General features: G+C 40.7%; 1 protein-coding gene across 5 annotated transcripts in view; it reads left to right on the forward strand.

Annotated features, from left to right (window-relative positions):
- mllt10 (MLLT10 histone lysine methyltransferase DOT1L cofactor) overlaps positions 1 to 13680 on the forward strand; it is a 64048-nt gene that overhangs the window by 4894 nt on the left and 45474 nt on the right. For 2 of the 5 annotated variants that reach the window (XM_015034714.1, XM_015034715.1), the window contains exons 1-3: positions 5967 to 6557; positions 9712 to 9791; positions 11478 to 11532. In XM_015034714.1, coding sequence (XP_014890200.1) covers positions 6395 to 6557; positions 9712 to 9791; positions 11478 to 11532 — 298 coding nt within the window. In that variant the 5' untranslated portion in view covers positions 5967 to 6394. Of the gene's footprint in view, positions 1 to 5965; positions 6558 to 9711; positions 9792 to 11477; positions 11533 to 13680 lie in introns of those variants that run through there. The other 3 variants (XM_015034716.1, XM_015034717.1, XM_015034718.1) reach the window with 3 other exon arrangements.

Here is a 13680-nt window from a genome sequence, read left to right on the forward strand (position 1 = left end):
TTGAATAATACCGACCTCACCTTGGCGTTACCTCGAAATACGAGCCACATTTGCATAGGTTGGTGAATCACTGAACACTCTCTCGAACTTGGAGCGCCGACAAAAAAAAAAAAAAGTTTTTAAGATGCAAGTTTTTGTTTCTACACGCAAATTGAATTTTTGGATTACAGAAGATCGGAGTATGTGTGTGTGTGTGTGTGTGTGTGTGTGTGTGTGTGTGTGTGTGTGTGTGTGTGTGTACGCGCGCGCGTGCGCGCGCACCTTTGAACTACTATCTCCGATTATGTGAGGCCAAGTCTCTTTAGCTCAGTTAACTCCCACTGCAGCTCAGGATCATTTGACCCACATTCTCAACGCTTCTACATACACCCCTCAAATGGACATCTTCTGACTTTGTTTACGGCAAAAACGAGAAGACAAAACTGAAAAGTGTCCTTCAAGTTTTGTTTGTGCATGACAGCAGAAATGCACGCGGAGTTTCACGGGAGCTGCTGTGGGGGTAAAGTCCGCTTCGGCGGGGGGGTGGGGGGGAGCAGCCCACGGATCCCCACGCACAACCACTCTGCGCGCCGTGTCCGTCCTGCATGGGGGAGGTTTGGAAAAGGACAATCAGGGCTTGTTTCATCTTAACGTCTTGCTCTTCGGATAAACTGGATTCCTTCTGGTGGAGACAATAAACTCTCTTTGTTTTACTGCCTCTGAAGTCGTTTCTCCCAGCGATGTTTTATACTTTCATTTGGTGAGAGTCGTTTCGAGAGTTAAACCATTTCAGCTTCTCTCACACTTGTTTCTGTTTCTCGTTTGATGTAAAATAAATAAATAAATAATAAAAATAGAAAATTAAATCTGTTATAGTTTCCACCTGTTCGAGTTTCTTGCTTCCATAAAATTTTAGCTTACCTGTCACGAACTGTTATTTTCGCAGCTCCTTTTCACTATTTATTAATATTACCTGTGTCTCATCAGATTCAATAAACCGACACAAATGCCTGTGCACAAAAATACGCGCACTACACACAAGGTCTGAGCACATTTCGGTGACGCGGTGAAGCCCCCACAGTTCAGCCATTAGAGTGGGAAAATAAATACATTTATTTCACTTTAAGACCATGGGTTTCCTTCCAGATGCCACACAGCCACAACCTCCCCCCCCACACCTCTCTCCATGCGCCTGGAATTTGGTCGGGTCTACTGGGGAGGAAGTGAGACCAAGAGTGGCCGAAGCAAGACACCTCAAGCACGGTGGTGATATTTAACAAGCTTCCGCTGAGGGGCTGGTGACGCAGCGAGAAGAAGTTTTAGACATCCAAACCGTCCCAAAGCCCTGGCATAAGGTTCCAACTTAGTACACCGAGTTGGGCATGGCTGTAGCAACAGATTGGGGCTTAAGGGGAATCAACAGGAACGTAATTTTAATAGTTTCGCTCAATGGAGTTGGATTTCAGCCCTCAATTCTGGTAAATTAAAACTAAAAACGAAAGGTGGAAAACTGTAAATAAATAAAATAATCAAGATGTTTTTGAGTGAAAAACACCTGCAATAATTAAATCTCTCTCTCTCTCTCTCTCTCTCTCTCTCTCTCTCTCTATATATATATATATATATATATATATATATATATATATATATATATATATATATATATATATATACATAATTCTGACATTGATATTGACATTAATATTTTGAAATTGAGAGGGTTTTTTTGTTGCAGATTTTTCAGAATAAAACTTTCCACACTCAACATTTCATTTCGGCTTGTGCTTTGCCTCCTCGCCCATAAAGCTGCAGAGCAAATCTCCTGAGCACCCCCGCACCACCACCCACCGCCCTCCACCCAAACCCACCTCATCCCAAACACTCGTCCAGCCGAACGCGTCGCTCCTCCCGCTCCGCCGCCGCAGCTCTCATTTGTTTCCCATTCAGTTTTATAGAGACACTTGGTCAAGGAGGCGCTGGCACTTGTAAGAGCATGGACATTTTATGACACAAACCCACTGCCCCATGCCAAAAACAATGAGTTCCTCTCCACCCCCCACTGCCACGAGAGAATGTGATTTTTACTTGCAATCCGAGCCTGAAGTATGCGCGGACAGTGGTGGGGGGAGGGCTCTCTTCACCTTTCACCCCGCCGTGTTGGGACTGTTTGTATTTTTCTCTCTCCCCCCCACCCTCCCACAACCCCTCCTCGGTCCCCTGTGCTCCGTCAGTTAGCTAAATACTGATGAATGCGGTAAGCAGGAAAAAAAGACATGATTGGTAGGGGCTCGGCTTCACCTTCCTGTATGTATCTCTGCAGGCATACAACAGACATAAACAACACGTCGCTGTTTACTGAAATATCAGGTATGAGGAAGAATTCCTACTACCGGAAGAGGAGATACCAAGAAAAATAGCTTGCAGCCTAAATTGATGTCAGGTTCATTTGGTTTCACTTTTGCGTTTGCTTGGTCACGATACAGAACGGAGTGGAGTTTGCATTTATGCAACAGGGCGATAGACTGAGATGGAATCCTTTCCACCTGCATGCGAATATTTTTTTCCCCCCTCAATTCTTTAATTTTAAAGGAAAGTCACTATGGCACATGTCTCAGGTGACTGACATGGAAGACGCACCAGCCTTTCACAACCCTGCCAGGAAAAGAGATGGGCGAATGGACATTTTTCTTGCAACATTTTTTTTTAACTTTTTGATAGTTGTTTTAAAAAAACTTTGGTTGCCGATCTTCATTCGCAACGTCCATGAGTATTTTTGTTAATTATCATTGTAGTGTTTTTTTTTATTTTATTTATTTATCTCCCACACATAAAAAAGACAACTAATAGCTCAATTCCAAAGGAAGTGTGGCTTGAACCTGTAAGTGTGATTGTTTGAATGCAGAAGTCCTAATTTGTTGGTGTGTATTAGGTCAATCTGTGAAAACATTCCTCTCACACTCCCAAGGATGTATTCTGCAATTCCTTTGTGAGTCCCCATTTCCCAACACACACACACACACACACACACACACACACACACGCACACAAAAATGCAATCTTCCTTTCTTTCTTTCCATATGCCGGTTGCAAAGACTACAACCTTGACATCTGATTTGCAGGATGCATTTTGCAAGTTGCTTCTTTTTCTACAATTCTTTCTCCTCGGATGCTCTATGTTTCCCATTATACACTTACGAAACTCTAAAATTTCACCCGTCTTGTAAAAACATAGCCACAACCACATGAAAAGTGTTGTTGTGGGGGGAAAAAAGGGACAAACTAAGTGGAGTGTAATTTTAAACGTGGAATTTTTTTAAAAGTTGGTCCTTAACTCTTTTAAGCATTTGCATGCTATTCACGATGTTGCTTAAATTCTCAAAATGTAGTTATCAACTGGTTCAACTGTGCAAGATTTCTGTCAGTGTCCGAGATTAAAGTCAACTAAACTACAAAACAATATTGTGATGAGCTTTTGCTTTTTTTTCTTCTGAATGTGTGTCCATCCACGGCAGAAATAAAATACATACTCTTTCAAAAAAAAAGAAAAGAAAAAGAAAATCAACTAATTATGTTGGTTTAGTTTTTAGTTTAAATATAGAAGAAATTGCAGAAAGCATTATCCGCAATTTGGCGACTTTAGCAGGAAGAAGACAGCATCAGTGTTGTTTTCTGTTCGCAGAGATGTCTTTTCTTTGACATCCCGAGCAGCATTACGTGTTATTTGTGCAGACTCTGACTTAATCAAAAGCAAGTTCTTAAAATTATTTACCATTTTCAGCATTCTCAGCAGCTATACGGGCCCTTCCACCATCACTGCCCCCCTCCTTTCGCCTCCCTTTGTTCTCTCCAGCTCTAATAGGTTTTCCCCTGCCACACACCATTCACTTTTTTTTCTTCTTCTCTTTTACCCCCCACCCCCCACACCCCGAACCACCCCCACCGCACGCACACACACACACACACACACACACACACACACACACACACACACACACACACACCATCCCCATTTTAGTGCAAGGTCCAGTGTCGACTGGAGCATTTGAGCAATTTGAAATTAAAGCAAACAATGGGCAGGCACTCCCAGGGACCTCTCGCTCACCATATTACACGGAGGACGCTCGTGTGCTCCTGCACATTACTGGCAAGTCATTACGTTTCTCTGGAAACCGAGCGCAGGAGCACGCTCACAGAAGTCAGTGATGCAAGCAGCAGCTGAGTGCTTGGAATAGCGTGTGCGAGTGTGTGTGAGCATCCTTGGCAACGGCATGGAGAACTGTCAAAACAAAGCGGACTACTGACATGCTGATGTGCAGCTACATACAATGTATACCTTCACAGGTTTTACATTTTAGGGAGATTTTTTTTTTTTTTTGTCAAGTCCGAGACTTAAGAAGTCACCCTTGTGCTTTAATTTCCCTTTATAATAATTAAAACTGATGTTGATGATTTCAGGTGAAGCGCTTAAATCACGCCATGCACTTTAGCTGTTTCAAATGTATGGTGTAACTTAGTTTACGGGAGAATACAAACATACACATTTACTGAAAGGGGGAGGAGGAAATTAAAGGAATAACTTTATATTTTTTCCCCTGGCAGCCAAGGCAATGTGGTGGGTGTGGTTGCCCAGCTGTGTCAGGAAAAACTTCAGAAACAGAAAAAAAACATGTTTTTTTTTTTAAAATAAAATAACTTAATAATTGCACTTATAGATGTAAATAAAACTGTTTACATTTATAACCTGTTTATCAGCTCGGGTGGAGCATTCTAGCGAGTCGCCACTAAACGTTTCCCCGGTGTGTAACACAGAGGCTAATTTTTCTTAGCCACTCTTCAAATTAAGAAGGAGAAGAAAACAAGCTGTTGGTGAAAGGCAGGTTTGTGCTGATCCTCGTAAGTCTACAAAACGGCTGCAAAAAACAGAGCTACTCACGTAAACATTTCAATATTTACAGTCGGAGCTAAAACTTACAACTGTCACAGTAACCCGGACAAACGAGGCAGGAAGAGGACCAGAGTTTATCTGGCTGCAACCGACAGTGGGGGAGGGTGAAAACGGATAGAAGAGGGGTACACTAAATGATTTAAATGGGCAACTTTTAGCATATTCAATAAACACATTAATTGACATAAGAGAGAACAACTTGGCTAGTGATAAATTACGCACTTTTTTTTTACTTGTTTGCTAAATAATCAATAAAACAATTAGAGTTGGTGAGATGTGGAGTTAGATCTTTCTTATCAGAGTTTTGTTACATTAATTTAAGCAACAAATCATCATTACAAGTGTTTCCACTTGGATAACCTGTATTAGACGAAATATTAGTTAGGTTATCAATTAAAACTGTCATGCTTTTGGTTGAAGCTTATTCATTCATTGCATTTAATCCAAAGTTTCCTTGGTGTATGGCGACCCAGCAAAGAGACGTGCTTTCTAGCGTCTAAAAAGAGATTTTTCCAGGATTCACATAAAAAGTAGGAGCTGACCTTGCATATCTCTCTCATAGATGTAAATGAGAGCAACATTTTAATGGCAAAAATAACCGCTTAGTTTGAAGTTTGTCAATATAACAGCGAAAAGTAATCTATTTATAATATAACAGCTAGTATGTTTAAGGTATAGCGTCACGAGTGCAAACGCACCAAAAATTGCATTTTATTTTTTTTTAATGTATTTTTGTTTTGTTTTGAGCTGCCGCAATGGCATCTGGTTAGCGCGACAAAAACCACAGGGACGTGATGTTTCACTAGGAGGAAGCAGCAGGAAATGAAGTTGGATCAGATTCTTTACGGAGTGTAACATTTCTCAGAGGAATTTTTTTTAACCACAACCTAAAAGCAGAGCTAATGGATCTGGAGGAGGCGGTGGGGAAACACGGCAAATGGGATTCCCTCAAGCTACCTTCTCCTTCACTAATATGCAATTTTGTTAAATTAAATCAATCATTAATTTATTTTGTTTAGCTTTTTTTTTTTAAAGCAAACGTAATCTCTAATCCACAGCATAATATTTTCCTCAGTATTTAACATGTTTGCGCAGCTTCTTGTTACTCTGTTGACTGAGTTTTGCAGAGTGGAGTTTTCTTTCTTCGCACGTCCATGTGGATAAAAAAAAAAAAAAAAGCTACCGTTACTGACGTCGCTCTACTCACTCACCGTGCGTCGTTACGCACTTCCTGTTCGCTACGAAGTTCCCCCTCTGCTCCACCATCGAGCCCTGACGGCGATGTTTTGGTGAAAACAAAATAGTGCCTCGAAAAGGAACGTAAACACGTCTAAAACATGACATGTCGGTGGAGTGGCACCTAGAGCGTCGCTGCGGATAAAACGACCGTCGTCTTCGACGAAATTTTTTTTTTTTTTTTTTTTGCGGTCAGTCCTTGTGTGTTCCTCCGCATGTCCGCTTTCCTCGTAGATGGTCTGCGGCGAGCGTTGTCTTACGGCGGATGTCAAGCTGTTGACGAGTAACATGAAGGAGATGATCGGCGGTTGCTGTGTGTGCTCGGACGAACGCGGCTGGGCGGAAAACCCGCTGGTTTACTGCGACGGCCACGGCTGCAACGTCGCTGTGCACCAAGGTGAGCTGCTAGCCAAGCTTTAGCCGTTAGCCCTCATGCTAGTTAGCGTTGTCTTGTTGAAAGGTTATGTAGCCTCTTCCTCCTCCTCCTCCTGTTCCTCTGCCTGCTTCCCACCAAGGCCGAGCCGAGGTCAGGCTCTACACATGCTGTCGGGCTCCTCGCTGCTTCGGCTCGCCAGCTAACCCAGCCTGCACGCTGATGGGAGCTGACAGCGGCAGCATGAACACGTTTCTGGCTGCGAGCTGTTGCCATTGTTTCCTTGTCAGAAGCTGTTATGAAAGAGGGGAAAGAGGAAGGGACACACTCCAGTTGGGGTTGCACTTCAAATTGAGCCAAGAATACTGGTCTAAAGTCGGTCAAACCTAGAAAGCAAACACGGCTACGTCCAAACACCAAAACACTCTGCATGCAGGGTCCCACTACAGCAGCTGAGATGACTCAGATGGTGATGTCTAATGTTTACATTAGCAACAGCTAGCCATGTGTCCACTTAGTAAACACAGCCAAAGACAGAAGCTGCTGAACAACTGTAAACGGATCCAAACAGCTGATCGGCGTGTTTTTGTTTTTTTGGAAGCTGCTACTGAACTTTTGTTGGCAACTACTTTGTTAGTGATTCAATTCAAAAAGTGGAACTCATATATTTGTAGATTCATTACACAGAGGGAGTGCTTTTTTTCTGTTAGTTTTGATTGTTATGCCTTACTCGAAGCGAAGAATTAGACTGTTACTTTAAAGCAATAAAAAAAAGATTTTAATGTCATTGCTTTATGGTATGGCCATGTTAGACTTGCTTAAACATGAGGAAGACTCATAATTTGACAGCTACCAAGAAGACTGTCATTGTCCGAAACAGTGCTATATTGTAGATTTGGTATGTATAGAACGTTGAGTGGAAGGAAAAAGTATGGCAGAGAAAACAGTTGCATGGATGACAGGGTTTAAATAAATAAAGCCCTAAGAAAATTACAAAGCAAGGCCCAAACAAGAGTCCATATGAGATTCATGAGGCATTTCTAAAAGCTGAAAATTCTGGGGTGTTTTATGTATCTGAACTTACATTGAAACATGTGAAAAGTTATCATAAATAATGTGGTTTTTTGTTGTTGTTTTTTTACTGAATGTTATAGTATTCTAACTATAAAACTTTAAAGATAAATGTCAGAAAATTGGTGTTTGAAAGGTCCCTTTGTTTTGCCAAAGGGTCACATTTATTACTGTGATTTTTTTCCACGCTAAAAGCAGCTGCAAAGAACATACTGCCTTGAATAAAAGAAATAGACTTCAGATTATTTCCATTTTTGACTGACTTTACTTGGCATAGGAGTCACATTTTTACTTGTCAAATCAATTGTTTTTTTGTGTGTGTACAAAAATAGTTGGAAACATAAACAAACCACTTAGCTGTTTAAAAACCCCTCAGCTTTAGGTAAAATAAACACAGTATCATTGCACCGGTCTTCAACACCGTGACCCATTTATGTCTGTAGCAGGAGTGAAAAAGGAAAAAAAAACAAAGAATGATACTCTGGGTGTGTTTTATTTGTACTATTGGCTAGGATTCTCACTACCATGACAACCACTTGAACTCATTTAACATCTAGACAGGTTAATCCATGTCTCAGTTCAAAACCTGGGTGGGTTACCAACATTTTAAACAGTAAACATGTGGTTAAAGGTTTCTGTCATTTTTCCCACACCTAGCTGCACACTGCTGGTGAGCAGGCTGAAAGAACAAAAAATCTTGGCACACAGCAGAAGAAAACGAAAAACACAGATGAAATGTTAAACCACACCACAAAAACTGGAAGGCTACAAGACACTTGTTACGCTTCACAGCTCACTGCTCAAACAGTGTGTTGTCAACTAAAATTGGGATTATATGTTGTGTTGTTTCCCCTAAAGAAGCAAGGATTCTTGCTTCTTTAGCAAGCAAAGCAAAACAAAGTTTTGCTTTGTTTTTCTGTTAAACATATGCAGTATTTATTTAGCTCAGTTTCCATTCTCGGACTCTGTGTTTTTGTTTGTTTTGATTATGTTTAAAATGGCTGCATTAGCCTTCTTTCAGCCAGCTGACCAGCAGTTTCCAACAGGTTAGAAAATCCACTTGGAGTCAGAGAAAACTCTTTACATGCTGCTATTTTCTGGTGTGTCATTAAAATAAGTCCTTATGCTTTTAAATTTTCATACTTGTCAGAGGCCCATTCTTAGTTGGTATTTCCCATTAGCTAGGCTTATCTATGTGACATGTACTTTGCTGAAAAGATTTAATATTCCCGTCATAACTTTTGTCTTTCATTGCATTTGTTGATACTTAAAAAAGTAATTAACGTTTAGTTTACAAAAAAGAGAAGGCAGTTATATTTACAAAGTGGACTGCATTTCGCTATCTCTACAGTCATATTTATACATTCAAATAAATAAACAAACCCAGTTTTCTCAAAGGTGCACATTTATTATAAACTGCTCCAAATAAAAAAAAAACAGGCATCAGACTCTGATTTAATTTGCCTAGCAACATAAAAAAAATCTGCCAAGCTTTTAAGTGATTGGATCAGCTGTTCCTGTTCTCAGGATTTTGGATTATAGCTTTTCATTCCAGTGGATTACGGGCCCTGGTCACATCAGAGATAATCTGAAAATGTGTAGGGGTAGGCTATTTAAGATGCTAGTGCAGTATTTAGGGCAGTTGGATCTGTATGTTTACCTGCATTGTTGTGTAAATGCTTACGTGCCAAAAAATGTGGTTTGATTTTGGAAATCACATATATATTTATTTATTTCTTTTTGTGGATGCTGATGAAACAGGAGGGGCTGGAGTGAGATTTGCTGAGCTGGGATGAGTGTTTGAAGCAGCATTTGAAGTGTTCATCCAGAGCAACTGATAATTGTAGCCAAACTGCTGATTTAATGAGAGCTGGACATTTTTTCCCCCTGACCTTCAATATTTGTTTAAAAATTAAACATTTACCCTGAAAGCTGCTACACAAGCTTTTCATTAATTATTCAGTGATTTTATGTATGGAAACTTTGAGAAGGAGGTTCAAATAAAGCACACAGAGTAAATACACTGACAGACTGGTTTTACTGTTTGTAGTAATAATAATTGTAAACGTTTTTCTTGTAATGTCTGATTATTCCTGCCTCTCTTCAGCCTGCTATGGAATTGTTCAGGTGCCGACTGGTCCGTGGTTCTGCAGAAAGTGTGAATCCCAGGAGAGAGCGGCCCGTGTGGTGAGTACTTCTTACTTCTTCTTTCCGTTTGTCTTTTTAGGACCTATTTTGGTTGCCTAATCATAAATGAAACATAACATTATACACAGTTTTGTAACAGTTTTCCAAAGTTATAAAAAAAAAATTTCTGCGATGCTCCTCCATCATCTTCTGATAGTTGGAACCGATAGTAGCAGCTTTTCTCTGAAGACAGTGTTGGGGGAGGGGGACGTTTTAGGGTGAGACATTTCACTCTATTCTACCACTCTTATCAGTGGGTGTGACACTAATTTCTCTCAATAATATTTTTTAAAAATGTGTTCTTATTTGCAATCTTTTGCCCAATAAAGTGGCAAAAATGTTCCTATGCATTAATCTTCCAGTCGTATGTTCTAGAGCACCAGAAAGCAGAAAAAGTAACTGCAATTTGGCAAGGCTACGGCTAATTTAGCATGCAACACTGCACTTAGATGCACTAACGTCCTTTGTTCTTTTATTTTCCAAAGCATTCCTGAGGTAAATGCACAGCACAATGATTGGTAAAACTAATTGAGATTTGCAGTCTCAGACCTGTGCCTACACAAACTACAGCAAACTTAATAAACTGGAGCAAAGCTTTGAAGAAAAGTTGGCAAAACTTCTTTCGCCATTATAAAACAGGCCTATCTGGTCTTGTTTAAACAACAAGCTTGTTCCTATTAGAGTTAACATTAGCTGAGACTGCCGGGTGCAGTGCGCCACATCGGCTGAAACTGGTCAGTTTGCTTCGTGCGGCCTTGTCAAGAGTGGCGGTAACTTGTGAATTTGTTGTCAGCCAGTTCTGCAACGGCATCCATATGTGTGTGAAATAGAAAAAAATGCAGGAAGCACAGAAGAGAGGGGAGAAAAGAGGCACATACCTGATATTATTATTATTATTGCAGTATTTACCAGTACTACCTCCATCGCAAGAATTTCTAAAATTACGCAACTGTTGTACCTGTTTACTATTGTAGTTCTTGATTTGGACCATATGGGCGGTTGTCCAGGGTGGTATTAAAATGGGGAGCACACACAAATTCTAGATCGAAAAATATGCAACATATCAGTCACTTGCGCGTTGACCAAGTTTGCTAGTGTTTTCATGAGTGTGTAGTCAATAGGGAGTATCAACTTGTTCGTTTAATAATAATGACACAATGTGGCAAATTGACCCAGAGCTGTTGTCCAGATGCTTCCTGGGTATAAATATTTGTAAAGTACAGGTGGTATATTTCTAAATAAACCATAAAATTTTTCAGTAAACCACACGATTTCTAATTGCCACCTCTGCTACCATTTCAAAAGCAAACATTTCGATGGAGGATTTGTTAAGGGGAGATTAAGCTGAGGCATTAGTATGTTTTAAAGGGATTTACGAAGCAACCCTAAAGGTAGTTAATGTCACTTTGGGTTTTGGATTTGGGACAAAGTGCAGCTGAGAATGAGCTGACTCATCAGAGGCAAAGCAGAAAGCTGATTGGCTGGAAACTCCCCTGTGCTGATAGTCCCTCTGAGGGATAACGGCCGTCAGCTGGCAGATGAAATCAGGGTGTTTTCCTTAAATGTTGCTGGCAGTACACCCCACAGTCGGTACCTGTCCAGCTCAAGTCCTAAAACACTCCCGTACTCTTGTGTTGACTTGTTGTTCCTGACCCATTTTTCTTTTACACCCTCTTTCCCCGACAGAGATGTGAGCTCTGTCCCCACAAAGATGGAGCCCTCAAGAGGACGGACAACGGAGGTAGATCTGATCCCACACGCTCCCATGTTGTCATTATTTACACATCGCCGGCATGTTGATGGACCGTTAGCCGACTGAGAGAGTTATGTTGCTGTTTGTTGTGTGTGGGTGTGTGTGTATGCGTGCGTGCGCACAGTTTTCACCGGTCTGTTTTATAGGAGTGTTTGAGTGTGTGTGTATGTTTATGAGGGGGCGGGCCGGCATGAGTATAGTGCACGGCCTGTGAGGAGTCTCCCCTTTGGGGTTCATGGAGAGGTCATCTTGGTGGAGACTGTAAATATTCTCTGTGCATGTAAGTGTATGTGTGTGTGTGTGAGGCAGTCAGAGAGAGGCACAGCTGTGGGATTGTGTCCAGGCCTGCAGGGAGGCATGGGGACAACACTAACACACACCGTTTTACTACTTTCTCTTTTATTTTACCCTTCTCGTGACCCCTCTCTGTCTCTTCTCTCCTTTCTCAGCAAACCCTTTCCCTCGTTTCTTCCGGCTCTCGTCGGCCCCTCCTCACTTGTTAGTGTGTTTATTTGTTCTTTCAGGTGGGACAGTAATAAGGCAGAGGAGAGGAATTTGGCGTTGTTAGCTGCATTTCCATTACAACCCTACGCAAAACTTTGTCGATATTCTGCTAATGCCTAAAAAACCCACAATTTTGGTTAAATTAAATCGCACTTGAATAACTAATTCAAAGTTATCGTTCTACCACTTTCTCTCGTCTTATTCGCCTTTTCCACTAGCAGTAACACCCAGATGTTGATCACACGATTTGTGTGATGCAAAAAAACAGTTTTACGAAATACAATAATTTCGATACAGTTGAAAAACCACCTCACCCGAACGCGAAAACCTTTTATAAAAAAAAAAACAAAAAAACGCAAGTTTTCTCAAAGTTGATGTTTCCATTTAGTTAATTTATTTTTGTAATTTCAGTTTGCGCAATTAGGTGTCCAGTGGAATCGCAGCTATCGACTTGGGTCGCATTCATTTGCACGTTGATTAGAGCAGAACAATACTGAAATGTCACGGAGTTGGTTGCATCAGACACGTCTGTAGAACACAATGAAAAAAAAAGTTCAAACGTGAGGCAGCAGATTGAAAGTTTAGCTCCTGATTAAACAACTCTAGTTCAGTCAGGAAACCAAATTAAAGCTCGTTTTCTTGGCATCTTGAACTAAAAAGCAACAAAGGTCAATGCCTAAACTGAGGAACATTGTGTTGCTTTTATAGGCCTGTTTTATAGGGCTCTTCCAGATTCTTGGAGGGTCTTCCAAACAACAACATGCCCACATTTCACACTCGCCCCACCCTGCCGTCCCGCCCTCCCCCCCTGGCCTTCTCCCCCAATTCCACTCAGCAGGTCAAAGGCAGGTCATGGGTTCAACTGTAAGTTTAAGCCTGTATTTGTTTCAGCTGTAGATGGGAGGGGGAACAGACACCTCCAGTGTGGCCGTAGAGACTCCCACCTCTATTTGACCTGCTGGTAACCTCGGCTAACTCCTCCTCAACTTATCGTCAATTTTGTTGCCCCTGCGACCGTGCCCTGCTGTCACTCTGCAGCCCTGCAGTTTGTCTTTGTTGACGGGACAGCTGTGTGTGTGTGTGTTTTAGAAGTCAACGAACAGATGCTTAAGAACACAGGCAAATAAATTAAAGCGGTTGACTATTTCAACGTTTTTATTTTTACCGTTTTAATGACAGATAATAATAGAAAGTGTTTTGTAAGATTATTTTATTTTTTCATTTTATTTCGAACAGGCAGAAAAGACAATCAAGAAAGAAAAAAAAAACTAAATAAAATAGGATGAAACAAACTTAAGAAATAAAAGGTAAAACAAATTATTTTGCCCAAGTGACATGCAAATTTTATATTTTCTGTTCGAAAAGGAATAGGTAGAAGATACAATATCTTATGTCTTACAGTATCTTACAATGTTAAAATACTTACTTTTTTGTGCTGATTTCTGTTACATTTTCACTAAATAGGGGCTTTTATGAGACTCTACATTTAATAACCTTAAGAAAAAATGTGTTACTATTGCAGTTAAACAAAAAAAAAACAGTTCTAACTGCTACTAAAATAATAATTATTTAAGGGCACATCTAAAACAGTTTCTGTTGTTAATTGGATATTGATAAGTAGACACACACAAA

Source organism: Poecilia latipinna, unplaced genomic scaffold (genome assembly GCF_001443285.1).
Source record: "Poecilia latipinna isolate Pla-1442-1.1 unplaced genomic scaffold, P_latipinna-1.0 Scaffold309, whole genome shotgun sequence".
NCBI lineage: Eukaryota > Metazoa > Chordata > Actinopteri > Cyprinodontiformes > Poeciliidae > Poecilia > Poecilia latipinna.